General features: G+C 51.4%; 1 protein-coding gene across 3 annotated transcripts in view; it reads right to left on the reverse strand.

Moving 5' to 3' along the window:
* Positions 1-14,381, reverse strand: part of MYH11 (myosin heavy chain 11) — a 127,623-nt gene that overhangs the window by 21,015 nt on the left and 92,227 nt on the right. For all 3 annotated transcript variants that reach the window (XM_070779711.1, XM_070779710.1, XM_070779712.1), the window contains 11 exons: positions 13,406-13,527; positions 13,214-13,283; positions 12,925-13,085; positions 11,462-11,570; positions 8,974-9,105; positions 8,676-8,882; positions 7,238-7,375; positions 5,932-6,055; positions 5,352-5,523; positions 3,705-3,917; positions 1,675-1,819 (listed from right to left, as the gene is read on the reverse strand). In XM_070779711.1, coding sequence (XP_070635812.1) covers positions 1,675-1,819; positions 3,705-3,917; positions 5,352-5,523; positions 5,932-6,055; positions 7,238-7,375; positions 8,676-8,882; positions 8,974-9,105; positions 11,462-11,570; positions 12,925-13,085; positions 13,214-13,283; positions 13,406-13,527 — 1,593 coding nt within the window. The remainder of the gene's footprint in view (positions 1-1,674; positions 1,820-3,704; positions 3,918-5,351; positions 5,524-5,931; positions 6,056-7,237; positions 7,376-8,675; positions 8,883-8,973; positions 9,106-11,461; positions 11,571-12,924; positions 13,086-13,213; positions 13,284-13,405; positions 13,528-14,381) is intronic.

The raw sequence follows: 14,381 nt of genomic DNA on the forward strand, positions 1-14,381 counted from the left end.
CTCATGTCACAGGGCATGGCCAAAAAAAAAAAAAAGAAAAACCTTCTGAACATAATAAAGAAAAGACAGTTGAAAGGAGAAATACATGTTATAGATAAAACTAGCAAGATCTTATTTGTCCAACACAAAAGAACTGACAAAATGCCCAAGGTTCATATTCAGACCCCACGTGACGACTGACAAGGTGACACAAACAGGTAGCTTTTCTCCACTTGGAGCGTGAGGGTGTATATCAGGGACAGTGCGTTTCAGTGTGGGGCCTGGAGATGTGCATTTTAGCAAAGGTCACGGTGGGATTAAATGAGTTGGTGCCTGTAATACTTTGGAACAGTGGCATATACTCAATGCCATACAGGAGTTGTAGCCGTTATTTAAATGTATGGGAAAATTCTGAGATTATGATCAAACTGGTGGTGAACCAGCTCATGGAAGAATATTTATCTTTTTTTTTTTTTTAATATTTATTGATTTGGCTGAGCTGGGTCTTAGTTGGGATTCCCTGGTGAATTTGGCTGAGTCAGGGTCTTAGTTACAGCACCTGGGATCTTTCTTGTGGTATGTGGGATCTTTTTAGTTGAGGCACGTGGGATCAAGTTCCTTTATCAGGGATCAAACCCAGGCCCCCAGCATTGGGAGCACAGAGCCTTAGCCACTGGATCCCCAGGGGAGTCCTGAAGAACATTTATCTTGACTGGCGATAGAAGCTAATGCCAATACCAACAATTCAACAGCCATTCAGTCTAGAAAGTTCTGGAGGAAAGCTGCAGCACGGATCATGGTATAATTCAGACTTTTAGAGAAGACACCTAGCAGGATGTCATAAGCTAAAAAAACTCTTCCCTGGGAATGAAACACAAGGACATTCTCCAAAGCAAGAGGAAGTTCCGGATACACAGAATTTTAGTGCTAGTTAACTGCCTCAGATTCTGTGCACCCCCAAATAGCCAAGCATCAGAGGAAGATTAGATCTAGTCATTCCCAAACTAACCATGGAGCACTGTCTTGCCACTCAAATGATGACAGTCTTGCTCCACTCTGCACAGAAATGAAGATGGCTAGACTGTCCTCAGTGTTCAGCTACTTTCCCAGAATTTTGCTAAACTCTGCTTATCCACAAGGGCCTACCTGGAGACCCTGCCCTGGAGAGGCTAAGAGATGAGTCCAGAGCCAGGGCTTCCCAGGTGGCTCTGGTGGTAAAGAACCCGCCTGCCACTGCAGGAGATACAGGTCGAACCCTCAGTTGGGAAGATCCTTTGGAGGAGGGCATAGCAGCCCACTCCAGTATTTTTGCCTGGAGAATTCAATGGACAGAGGAGCCTGGCGGGCTACAGTCCACGGGATTGCAAAGAGTCAGACATGACTGAAGCGACTTGAGCATGCATGCACGCCAGAGCAGACTGCTGGGACTCTGTCAATAGCTGTGTGGCCTTTAGGTACTCTGGACCTCAGTTCCTTCTTGTGTCAAAGGGGCTTCATTGTACCCATCCCAGTGGGTGGTAGGAAAGATTAGTCAACGTAATATTCAGTAAGCATAAATGCTGGGTGCCGTCACTCTCATTAGGATCGCCGCAGCTTGTTACTGGTCTTCGTGCAGACACTCGCGTGTAGTTACCTGAAGCTGCTGACACATCGTTCTTTGCATTTTGTTGTCACCAGAAAACTACGGCGACTCACCCTCTTGAACTGCTCCAGTTGCTCAGTGAGCTCCTCCACCACCTGGGTGTGCTTCTGCCTCATCTCCTGCACCTGAGACTCGTGGGACCGTGTCTCCTCGTCCAGGGCTTTCTTCAGCATCGTCACCTCCTGCTCCCTCTTGGCCCTGGGCAGCAAGAACACAGAGGCTGGCAGCCAAGGAGACAGAGACGGGCCTCAGTGCAGAGGCGCGAGGGGTCTCCTGGGACCCGGAACTGAAGTCTTTGTCACTATCCCTCCCAAGCTGTGTGACCTCAGGTGAGTCACCTAACCTCTCTGGACCTGGAATTTCCTCAAAACAAGGAGGTAGCCATAAAAAAAGAGGAGCATGCTACCTCCCAGAATCTCCCAGGGCCGACAAACAAATACACAAAATAACACATGATATTGTTGGAAGAATGCAAAGTGAGTTGCAGACTGTTCTGTAAATATTAACATTAGCTTTACTTTCTGAGGATACGCTATGTGCCAAGCTCTGACCTAAGTTCTGGGTATATGTCATCTGATAGAATATTCAGAGTGACCTTTAGAGGCAAGTGTATCATTATTTCTGTTTTACAGATGAGGAAACAAATGCTAAGAAAGAGTGAGCAGCTTGCCCAAGGTATTAAAACCATCGTGTGACTGACCAAGAATTTGAACCCAAACAGTCTGAGTTCACTGCTATGAGCCACTGCTCTGGGCCAGTGCAAAGGGGGCAGAAAGTTGTGCTGGCTTCTAGGCCCAGCTAAGTGATGTAGCACAAAACCCAAAACGTGGGAAGTAAATCTCCATGTTAGCACAGCACTTGGCACAGGGTGCACTCAACACACACTTGTGTATTTGCTGAATAAATAAATGACCTAGTTTCACTGAAGTCGGCATTCATTATCTGGCAGGTGACCCGTTTTTGTTTCTGCTTTTTGGTTGGGTATTGTCAGTTAGCCAGCAGTGACACTTCAAGTGAAGACCAATCTGATAAATGTTATTTTGAAAATTTAATGCAAAACTTATACACACTCAGGAAAAGACAGGAATGAAATTCCCTAAAATGTTAACCGTGGTGGGACTGGGGTCGATGCTTTTGGTATCTAACTTTCCTACAGTTTTCAAGTCATTCTCTAATTGAGTATATCCTCCTACTGTGATGTAAGACAAGATTAAAAAATAAGCATGATAAGACATGGAGAACAGACTTATGGACACGGGAAGGGGTGAGGAAAGGAGAGGGTAGGACGAATGGAGAGAGTAACATGGAAACATACACACTGCCATATGTCTCATAGACAGCCAGCGGGAATTTGCTGTATGACTCAAGGAACTCAGACTGGGGCTCTGTAACAACCTATAGGGGTAGGATGGGGTAGGAGGTGGGAGGCAGGTTCACGAGGGAGGGGACATATGCATACCTATGGCTGATTCATGCTGATGTATGGCAGAAGCCAACACAATATTGTAAAGCAATCATCTTTCAATTAAAAACAAATAAATTTAAAAAATAAGCATGCTTAATTTACCAGTTGATTTTCATGGTTCCGACATATTAAAATGTTTTATTATATTTAGATTTGATGTTAGTATTTATAACATCTATAATAAATTATTAGTATTTTCAAATAATTAAAAAATCCAGTTTTTCCAATTACCCTCTTTGGGTAACAGGAAACTCCCAAATGCCAAGTAGCTAATCATCTCCAGGGTAGGAAGATATGTGGGCCCTTTTAGGTATCCATGTGGCTTAATTAGACAGAAATATTTATTACTCAGTTTTCTGAGATGTCCTTTTTGTTAAGAACAGAACTGAATCAGTTTGCTGTATACCTGAAACTAACATGACGTTGTAAATCAACTATATTTCAACAAAATTAAAAAAAAAATTAAGCATGCTTACATCAGTTAAAGCAAAATGCAATCAGCACGATAAACACAGGGCCTGAGGAGCCCCGTGACTCAGGATCTGTGTGGGTTTGCCCCTTTCCACCAGCCGTCCTGACCCATCGGAGCGGCCGGCCGGCCGGGTGGGGGCTCCTCACCTGAGCTCCTGCTGGGTGGCTGTGCTGTCCAGCGTGTCTTCCAGCTCTGTCTTCAGCGCCTCCAGCTCCTCCCCCAGGTCCCGCTTCTGCTTCTCCGCCTTGTTCCTCGCGGCCCGTTCTGAGTCCAGGTCCTCCTGGAGGTCTGAGATGTGACCTTCCAGCTCCCGGATCTTCTTCAGGGCATTGTTCTTCTGAGCCATTTCGTCGTCCAGCCTGCCAGGGACAGATCACCGGAACTAAGACCCTGGGGTCCCTAGGCCCCCTGCTGTTCATCTCACGAGGTCGCCAAAAATGGTTTTCTGGAAGCAGTCGTTTGGGTTCCACAGATATCAGAACATGTTCCATTCAGGTCCCGAGACACACAAGGCCCCTTCTTGCCATGTTGGACTGCTTGGAGGTTCATGCAGGCTGTAGTTTCCGAGGGCTGATGTAAGAAAACAGGTCGTGCTGCACGTGTGTGTGTGTGTGTGTGTGTGTGTGTGTGTGAAAGTGAGGCAGAAACAGAGACACAGACACAGAGAGTGCTTTGCACTGTCCCAGCATGGTGCCTTGTCCCCAGCAGGAGCCCAACAGATGCTTTCTGAGTGTCAGGCAAGTGTTCCTCCCCAGTAACTACTGGTTGATTCTTCCTTCCATTTGCAAAGTGCTTGGCCAGGCACTGCTTGTTGGGGGTGGGGATGTTAACACCAGGGGAGACGGTGACTGCGGGTCAGGGTGGGAGGTGGGGAGCCTTGATCTGGTCAGGGTGGGAGAGGGGGAGCCTTGATCTGAAAGAATGGAAGGGAGCTCCCTCCTGACCATGGTGGGGCTGCTTCCAGTTTCGTCCACGATGGATGGAAGGGGACCAGTGGAGGGAAGACACGAGGTGGCCCATCACCCTAGCGCTGTCGCCTGGCACAAACCAGCTGAGAGAGAGCTGGCCAGGGGACCAACCAGAAAGCGACTCCCAGCCCGTCTCTCCAAAGCCAGGTGACTGGCCCAGGTTCCTTCACCTCCCCTGGCCCAGCTTCCTCCTCAGTGACTGGAGGTGCAGCAGCACATCCGGCCAGGCGTTGGTAAAGACACCGCTCGAGCAGAGCTCAGCACACGGGGAGCAGGTAAGTAACTGTGAGTCGCCGCTCTAATGCCCCCGGGGAAGCTGTTAGAGCACCCCCAGCTCCGAGCTGGGAGAAGGGGGTGCAGAAAAGTGGGCGGGGGACACCCCACATGGAACGGGCCGAGTCTGCTGTACCCTGGGCGGGAAGAGAAGGGGCAAAAGCTCGGGAGGAGACTGGTGTTCACATAAAGAGGGGCCTCAGAGGGCGACAGCCGGGGACAGCAGGGTCCTCCCAGCCTCAGACACGTGGTGTTTGTGGTGCCCATGGAACGGCTTCTTTGTGCAACCAGAAATCCAGGGCTGGGGTGCAGATGACGAAGGATGGGCACCCAAGAGGCGGGCACAGTGGCAGTAGGGAGGATGAGCTTGGTAGGGAGAGAAGAAGGCCAAAGGCGAGTTTCCCGCAAGGCACCTGGGCGGCCAGGGCGGGGCCACTTCACGTGAGATGGAGGCCTGCCTGGAGGAGGAGGAGGGCCAGGCGCCCCCCCTGCAGGCCGGCAGGGGCCCTGGGGCACACGCACACACTGGACCTGCCCGCGGCGGCCTTGTACCTGCCCAGGGCCGCCTGCAGCTCCTCCTCCTTCTTGGCCAGCTGCATCTTGAGCTCGGCGATCTGCGCCTGCAGTTCTGCGATCTGCTCGTGCAAGTCGCTGGCCTCCCCATCCAGCTTCCTCTTGAGCTTCTCCAGCTCCTGCCGGCTCTTCTCCTCCTTCTTCAGCCGCACTGCGCAAAAGCCAGGGCCCTTCAGGGGTGGACACTACCCAAGAAACCCCTGGAGGACGAGCCTTCCTGCTCGGGCACTTCACACACACACACACACAGGAACCATCCCACCCGCACCACGCTCTTGTGGAAGGAAAGTCAGCCCTGGTGCCAAGCATCTTCTAGAATGAATGTGTGTGTTCCCTAAGGGTGAGCAGGCAGCCAGGTAGAACTGTCCCTTTCCTGCTGTAATCCACCATTCTCAAATGTCCTGTCTTATTTTCCTACTTTTAAAATAACCCCCTTCACTGTTAACCTGAAACTATCACAGCATTGTTAAGTGGCTATACCCCAATACAAAATGGTTTTGGTGTTAACAAAAAATAAAATAAAATATCCCCCTCAGAACCTCGCCAGAAGCCATTTTACCTTCCAGTTCTGAAATCATAGATTCGTGCTTGTTTTTCAGTTTGGTAAGATTCTTGGCTTTTTCTTCCTCTTCTGCAAGATTTGTTGTTAAGTCACTAATCCTCTCTTCAAGGAGTTTTCGCTCCTTTTGAGGGAAAAGAAAAAGAAATATCATTAGTTTTTTTCCTTTTCTCTGGGGCCTATGTTTCACTGTTAGTAACTTCCAGATAAACAGTTGAAAGGATAATCTACACTATAACCAAATGCAACCTAGAGTTTTAAAGGGGGAAAAATAAGTTCCTCAACAATAATGCTTTCCAAAGACTAGCCACTCCCCACCTCAGGCCCCCCCACCCCTCAACTTCATGTCCCAGCCAAGGGGCCCTCTTTCCTTTCTTACCACAGGCCTCAGGGCCCTTGCAAACAGGTGGGACCATCTGTCTGGGATGTGTCTCCACCCCCTCTAACTGCTCCTCATTCTTCAGGTTTCCACTGAAATGTCACCTCCTCCAGGAAGCCTTCCCTGAATGCCCCACCTCCATCCCCTAGTGCTCTGCTCTTAGAAGAGGGTAGCAATCATGATGGCAATTAGTGGTTGCTTGTACAATCATCCACTTGTTGTCTCTCTAGAACATAAGCCCTTCGAGGATTGGGTTCTCCTGCACCGTGCACGCCCTGCCCCTGACACCAAGCCTGTCTCACAGTCAGTGCCCAGCTGGCATCCAGGACTAAAGGCAGTCCACTCACAGTGGGGCTGCTTAGTGGATACTGACTAGGGTGACCGACTCATCTTGGGACTTTTCTGGTTTGGGGGCTGAGAGTCTCACATCCCAGAAGCCCCTCAATCCCAGGACAGCTGGTCCTCTGTTAGGAACTGGAAGCGGGTGGTGAGAATGTGAGGGGGGCCCCCTGGTCTCAGGCACATTGCCCGCCCTCCCTTGCACAACTTGGGGGTTGCATTGGTTGTGGTGTTCCTGACGCTTGCTCCACGGTGGCCCTGGCACTGTTGGGACCACCAGGGCCCCCATCCATGGCATGCTTGCATCCTGACAGTGGCCACAAGGCTGCCACATCAGCGCCAGAGATAACTGCTTGTTTGGCCTTTAATTCCTTGTACCTGGCTAAAAAAGGGAAGGTATCTGAAGGTATCCATAGTCCTGATGAGCCTGTCATTTTAATCCAGACACTCAACCCCACTCACTTTTTTTAATTTTTGGCCACATTCCAGGGCATGTGGGATCTTAGTTCCCTGACTAGGGACTGAACCCACTCCCCCATGCAGTGGAGTCTAACCACTGGACCACCAGGGACGTCCAAACCCACTCACTTTTGACAGTTTATTGTTCTGATCATCCATGACCAGAATATCATCCTCCAGTTTCTTGATCTTGGCCTCAGCTGTGACCTTCTCAAGTTGTAGCTTCTGCCTGGCAGCTTCCTCTTCCTCCAGCTGTTCCTCCAGGTCCTTTGTGGGGGAGGGAAAAGAATTACAGCCTTGTTTAACCCAAAATCTACTCTCCCGGAGCTCTGGGGACTCATGGATACAGAGGCTGGGCCTCATGGCTCCCTGCAGTGCTCTGCAGTCTCCTTTCATCAGAAAGAAAAGGTCTGAGTAAACCACTTTGCTTTGTGGAGCCTCAGTCTCCTCATCTGTAAAGTGGGGAGAATAGATACCATGGTGGTTTTAAAAATATGTCCACAAATTCTTTGATCCTCTTCCCTTCAACAGGTGGAGTGTAATTCTTCTCCCCTTGAGTGTCAGCTGGGCTTAATGACTTGCTTCTAACAAAATCAAGAGGAAGCGATGGCGTGTGTAAGTCAGAGACTAGGCTATAGGAGGCATTGCAGCTTCCTCCCCTGTTTTCCCTCCATTCGCTCTGTCCAGGGAAAGCAAGCTGCCATACTGTGAGGACACCCGAGCAGCCCTGTGGAGAAGCCCACGGAACAAGGAACTGAGGTCTCCTGCCTACAGCCATGTGAGTGACGGCTCACTCACCCCTGGAAGGGGATCCTCAAGGCCCAGTCAAGCCTTCAGAAGACTGCAGCCCAGGCTGACATCACAACTGCAATCTCATGAGAAGCTCTAAGCCAGAATCATTCAGCTAAGCCACTCTCAGAGTCATGACTGTGGGAGATAAATGTTTAGTATTTCATTTACCAAAAAAAATATATTTTTAAATTTATTTATTTTCGGGTGTGCTGGGTCCAGCTTTCTCTGGTTGTGGTGTGTGGGCTTCTCATCATGGTGGGTTCTCTTGCTGCAGAGCACAGGCTCTAGGCAAGTGGGCTTCAGCAGCTTTGGCATGTGGGCTCGACAATTACAGCTCGTGGGCTCTGGAGTGCGACTCAGTAGTTGTGGCACACAGGCCCCACAACACGTGGGATCTTCCTGGGCCAGGGAGCGAACCCGTGTCCCCCTGCACTGGCAGGAGATTCTTACTACTGGTCCAGCAGAGAAGTCCTAAATGCTTCTTATTTCTAAGCTGCTGAGTCTTGGTGCTTTTTGTTCTGCCGCAGTAGCTTACTGATACAATTACCCCTCACACAGGGTGGCTATTAGGAGAAACGTGTTTGTGCATGGAAGGCAGGGCAGCAGGACATAGCAGGCTCCCGAGGAGACCTGTGTAGGCAGAGGGCTGCTCCTCTCCAAGCCTGAGTCTCTATCTCAGTCCAGTGGGGACACACATCATCAGATGCACCTCACAGGTCTGCAGCGAGAGTCAAGGGTTTCGGCACCACCGAGGGCAGCCCCCGCAGCGCCTTACCAGCATCTGCTGGGCCATCTTCTTCCGTTCTGCCTGCAGCTGCTGGCTCCGGTCTTCCTCCTCCTCCAGGCGGGCCTCCATCTCGTGCAGGATCTCCTCCAGCTCCTGCTTCTTGGCTGCCAGCCGGACCCGCATCTCCTCGGCCTCGGCGTACAGCTCCGTCTCCGCCTGCAGCTGCTCCTGCAGCAGGTTCTTCTCCTCCGTCAGCTGCAGGCAGGGGGCGGGGAGACAGGTGGTGAGCCCCACGGGGGCAGGCGGCCTGCCCTCTGCAGCGTCAGCCAGGCTCCCGGGCCGGTACCTGCGAGTGTTTCTGCTCCAGCTCCTTGAGTTCGCTCTCGGCCTTCTGCTGCCGCTCCTTGGTTTTCTGGAGCTCATCCTCCTTGGCTTGCATCTCCTCCTCCTGCCGAGTCACCTGCAGCAGGGGCTTCACCTGCACACAGAGGGTCAGCCCATCAGTTGTCTCCATGGCACAAGGGATACACTCTCATAGTAAGTAAATCAATGGTTCTCGGCCAGGGACAATTTTATTCCACCTGCAGCCCCTCAGGATATTTGGCAGTTTCTGGGGACGGTGTTAGCTGTCACAACTAGGTGGGCAGGGGGATGCTACTGGCATCTGGTGCGTAGAGGCCAGGGATGCTGCTCAACATTCTAGAATTCTCAGGACAGCCTCCGTGACACAGAATTACCAGTCCCAAAATATCAACATATGCCAATATCAACCAATATGCTGAGACTGAAAAATCCTAGAGCAACAGGAAGAGGTGCAAAGTGACAGGAGAAGTCTCGCCTCCCCCCCATTTAGTCCCATCCTGAGTGAGAGCTGCTGCTGACAAACTGCTGTGTTTCCTTCCGAAGAGAAAAGGAGAGGAAAGTCCCCCACATCCTGCCTCCCGTTACTGGCCCTATCAGCATCTCCTTCTAGCCCTTTGTCCTGCACACTAAAAAAATACACCGAGACCACGCTGCCCAGCGTTACATGTACTTAAAAAATTTTTTTTTTAATTAAGAAAGTTTTTTTGCCATGCCATGAGGCTTGAGGGACCTTAGTTTGCAGACCAGAGATGGAACCCAGGCCCTCTGCAGCGAAAGCATGGAGTCCTAACCACTGGACCATCAGGGAATTCCCTACGTGCCACTTTTATTACTAAAAACGACAGGATAATTGTCACCCGTGCGGTCACGTCAGTGTTACAACTTGATTTTTAAATATCATCATTTTTAGCGATTGAAAGTATCCCATTGATGGATGAGCTGTTATGAGTCAGTCTGCCAGGGCTGGGCATTGAAATTTTGCTCTTGTAAATGAATGCCCTTCATTTTTTATTTTCTTTATTGCGGGTGGTTTTTTTAGGAGCTTCCAGAAGTTGGGTTGATGGGAATGAACATTTCCAAAAAGCAGCTTCCCCTCACTGCTCTTCCCCTAACTCCTTGTGTTCAAGCCCCACCCGGCACTAGAGGAAGCCGTGTTCGATACACTGCGGTTTCCTTCCTGCACTGACCCCAGTCTGCCATGGGCATCATTTCTTGCGATTACCTATCACCTACTCCTCCACTCACCTAGAATATTCATGAAGCCAGGGTATCCCCAGCCCTCCACACGCGCCTGGTGCACAGTGGCCATTCAACACATAGTCACTCAGTGGAAAAGCTTTGTGCCCATCAACAGACTCAAGGGCACCTAAGAGGAAGCTGTGTCCGTCCCCACAGTGCAAGCCTTTGCCCAACAAACTCGTAACAGCCAGTGATGCTGCAAGACCAAGCTGTACCCAGAGAAACAAACAGTGCATACACACAACACGCTGGATGATGCTTTGTGACAAAGTGAAAGTCGCTGAGTGGTGTCCGACTCTGCGACCCCATGGATTATACAGTCCATGGAATTCTCCAGGCCAGAATACTGGAGTGGGTAGCCATTCCCTTCTCCAGGGGATCTTCCCAACCCAGGGATTGAACTCAGCTCTCCTGCATTGCAGGCGGATTCTTTACCAACTGAGCCACAAGGGAAGCCCAACAACTGGAGTGGGTAGCCTATCCCTTCTCCAGCAGGTCTTCCCCACTCAGGAATTGAACCAGGGTCTCCCGAATTGCAGGCAGATTCTTTGCCAACTGAGCTATCAGGGAAGCCCCAGTGACATAACTACGGGACCCCGTTAACATAATATTCTTGAGATGACAGAAGTACAGAAATAGGGAACACATTTGTGCTTGCTGGGACTGTGGAGGGAAGTGGGCAGAGCTATAAATGGGCAATAGGAGGGATCCTTGTGGTGATGGACGGAGAAGGCAATGGCACCCCACTCCAGTACTCTTGCCTGGAAAATCCATGGACAGAGGAGCCTGGTAGGCTGCAGTCCATGGGGTCGCTAAGAGTCGGACACGACTGAGCGACTTCACTTTCACTTTTCTCTTTCATGCATTGGAGAAGGAAATGGCAACCCACTCCAGTATTCTTGCCTGGAGAATCCCAGGGATGGCAGAGCCTGGTGGACTGCCATCTATGGGGTCGCACAGAGTCGGACACGACTGAAGCGACTTAGCATTAGCATAGCATTGTGGTGATGGAAGTGCTCTGGGTCTGGGTTACGGTCACGGCTGTAACACACATGCCAAAGAGGGGGCTCTTCTCAAGCCCAGAGAATCGCCAATGGGGAAGGTTTGGTTTTGAGCTCTCAGTTGCAAGCCTGCTATCCACCACCTCCAGTCCCACGTGGGCAGCGTCCCAGGGAAGACCCAGGACTTGGGAGAGGTGGGTGGAAGGGGGCTTGGGATGAGGATGCACTCACTTTGGTGAAGAGCCGCCACCACTGCCAGTTCCGCAGCTTGAGATAGGCGGCACAGTTCCTCTGAATCACCTTCATGGCCGTCAGCTGCTGCTGCCTCTTGGCAAAGGCCCTGGGGAGAGGGAAGTGGAAGCGTGAGAAGACCTGCTCGGCCCAACACACAGCTCACTGCACTGTCACAGCATCCAGCCCCGCAGCATCCTGAGAGCAGGACACGTCTGTGTGGCTTGTGATTTTGAGACTTGCCCAAGGACATCCCCCCGTTCTCTCTAGCCCAGATTCTCCAGCAAGCTCTGAGCATCAGTACAAGTATATATCATCTGGAGGCCACAGCCTTTCTCAGTGGGCAAGGAAGACCCGAGGCTCACAAAATTTCCTGAATTCAGATCTGTGGTCCCAGTAACACCTAGGAAATCAACCCATGCTACACCATGCCTGAGGGGCATCCAACAGCCTCATCTGTACCACATCTTCCCCAAAGCTGAGAGTCTGAAAAACCTATCGTTTCCTCGGGTGTGTTTTAAACTCCCAGGCCTGACACAGAACCAGCACCCCTCCTATTTAAGGGCTATTAATGAACACCATCCTCTTGTCTCTGAGTGGCTGCCATTGTGGCTGCCATCTTGGACGTGGGTGAACTTGAAGAATAAAATCTCCCCAGTCAGTCTGCAAGTGGGAGTGGTGACAACAGAGAATTTAGTTATGACACTTAACAGGTTAGGTCTGTCCCAGGACCAAGCACTCCCCAGATCTGGCCTTGACCATCCTGAGTCTACCTGGCAATGAATCAGCTTGACACGATCAGATGAGTATGTGGTCTGTACCTCCTGATGACACATGCCCTGGACTAGGGCAACTCCATCAGCCCCTGCAGTCCTGTTTGGGGTGTGAGTTTCATGGAGGAACCCTAGCCCTCACCCAGGCCTCGGTTTCCCAAAACAGAGGGAGCGTCAGGGCAAGACCATGCCTTATGAATCCCATTTGGACATGGGGGTATAGATACCAATACACCTTCCTCAGGTACTTTATCATATTCTCACACTTCTTAAATGATAACCAGCTTTGTTCTCAACTGTTTATATGCAGTATTTCATTGACTCCCTCTCATTAAAACAAGTTTACGAGGCAGGAGTGATTATACTCATTTTCCTGAGGCTCAGAGAGGTAAAGTAACTTTCCCAAGGTTCTTCACCAAATAAGCAGGGAAGCCAGAATAGAACCCATGTCTAACTCTCCACAGCCCGTGGTCTTAAGCCCTTCCTGCCCTGTCCTTGTAACTAGCACATATTTTTAAAGTGGTAGCATTTCCTTCCCCTCAAGAAAAGGCAGCCATTCAATCAGTGACATCTTCGAGCAGATGGCCTCTGCTCTAGAATCAGGGATCAGGACATGAGGCCAGAAAACCCCCTGAAATTCTGTGCTTCTGGTCTGTGTTTGCAGGGAGGCGACAGCATGCAGGTCTTTACTTTCTGGCCAGGTAGCCGCGACACATCGCCTGGAAGGCCATGATGACGTCGGTGATCTTTAGGTCTCGCTCCTCTTCCAGGTGGGCCAGGACCCCGGTTCGGAAGAAGATTTTGCTCTGCCCGATCCTGTACAAGTTGGGGTCGAGTTCCAGGGCTTTGATCTGCGGAAGGAAGGAGGGGAGAGTTCCTGTTCTTGGCTCTGCCACTTGGCAGGGGGTTAAGTGTGTTTAAGGAGGGTCCCGGAGGTCTGCAAATGGATTTCTGGGGAGGGGCTGGGGACCAGGCTCACCATCAGGATGCAGGCCTGCTTCCCATCCATGAAGCCTTTGGGAATGGCGTTGGCGGCCAGGATCTCGTACCTTGAGACACAGGGCAGGAGTCACGACCAAGTGCATCTGCGTTGTCATCAGTCTGTCCCTCCTCTGAGCCTGCTCCCCGCACCCGCTCCCCCGCCCCACCCTCACCAGCCTGGCAGGCTCACCGTTGGCGGAACTCCTGGAAGACGATCCTGTTGGGGAAGCCCTGGCGGCAGATTCGGATGCCTTCCAAGACCCCGTTGCACCGCAGCTGCTCTAGCACCAGGAAGGCATCCAGCTTGCCCGACTGCAAAGATGCAAAGGGCGGTGGGCTGCCAGGGCCTCAGGGAGCAGCAAGCCCCGAATCTCAGGCCCAGTGCCCCACCTCGCCAGGCCATGGGGAGGATCACTGGGGGCACCAGATGAGAGCTCAGCTGAGGGTCTGGTGCCGTGTCTCATTCTTGTTGGCACCAGCATCACCTGAGGCTTCCTCCCTGTCACCTCCCCCTCCCTCGCTTCCTGCCCATCGCCAGTTCTGTGGCTCCGACCTCCCAAACATCTCCCCATCCACCCACTTCTCTCACCACTGCCATCCACTCGCCACCCTCTTCTCCTGCCCCAATGAGCACAGTAGCCTTATACTGTCTTCCCACCCCGTCCTGTCTCTCTCATTGCCTCAATTGGTTTCTAAAATGCAAATCTGATCGTGACACGCCCCCTGATAACATGTTACAGAAGGAGTGCCAAGCCCTGTTAACCCCAGGAACGCCACAATGTAAGCCCCGCCCAGCATTCCGGCCTCATCTCCCCCATCCCTGCCTCACACCATCACACGTCAATACGGAACGACCCACCTGGAGTTTCTTCACCCAGACCCTTCATTTCTCACCTCCACGTCTTTGCTTATTCTGTTCCCTCTGCCTAGGATGCCCTCTCGACCCTGCCCTCCGAGTCACCGAGTTCACATCCTTTAAGAAGCTTTCTCTGAGCCCTGAGTTTTGAGTGGGACCCCTGGCTCTTTGGTATTCTCGTAATTTACCACATGACCTCCTCAGCTGGTGTGTCCCCATCTCCCACAACTCAGCACTACGGATGTCTTGGGCTGGATAATTCTCTGTGGTTGCAGGGGGAGCGGCTCTGTGTGCTACGGGATGTTTAGCA

The sequence above is a fragment of the Bos indicus genome, chromosome 25 (genome assembly GCF_029378745.1).
Source record: "Bos indicus isolate NIAB-ARS_2022 breed Sahiwal x Tharparkar chromosome 25, NIAB-ARS_B.indTharparkar_mat_pri_1.0, whole genome shotgun sequence".
In the NCBI taxonomy this organism is placed as follows: Eukaryota; Metazoa; Chordata; class Mammalia; order Artiodactyla; family Bovidae; genus Bos; species Bos indicus.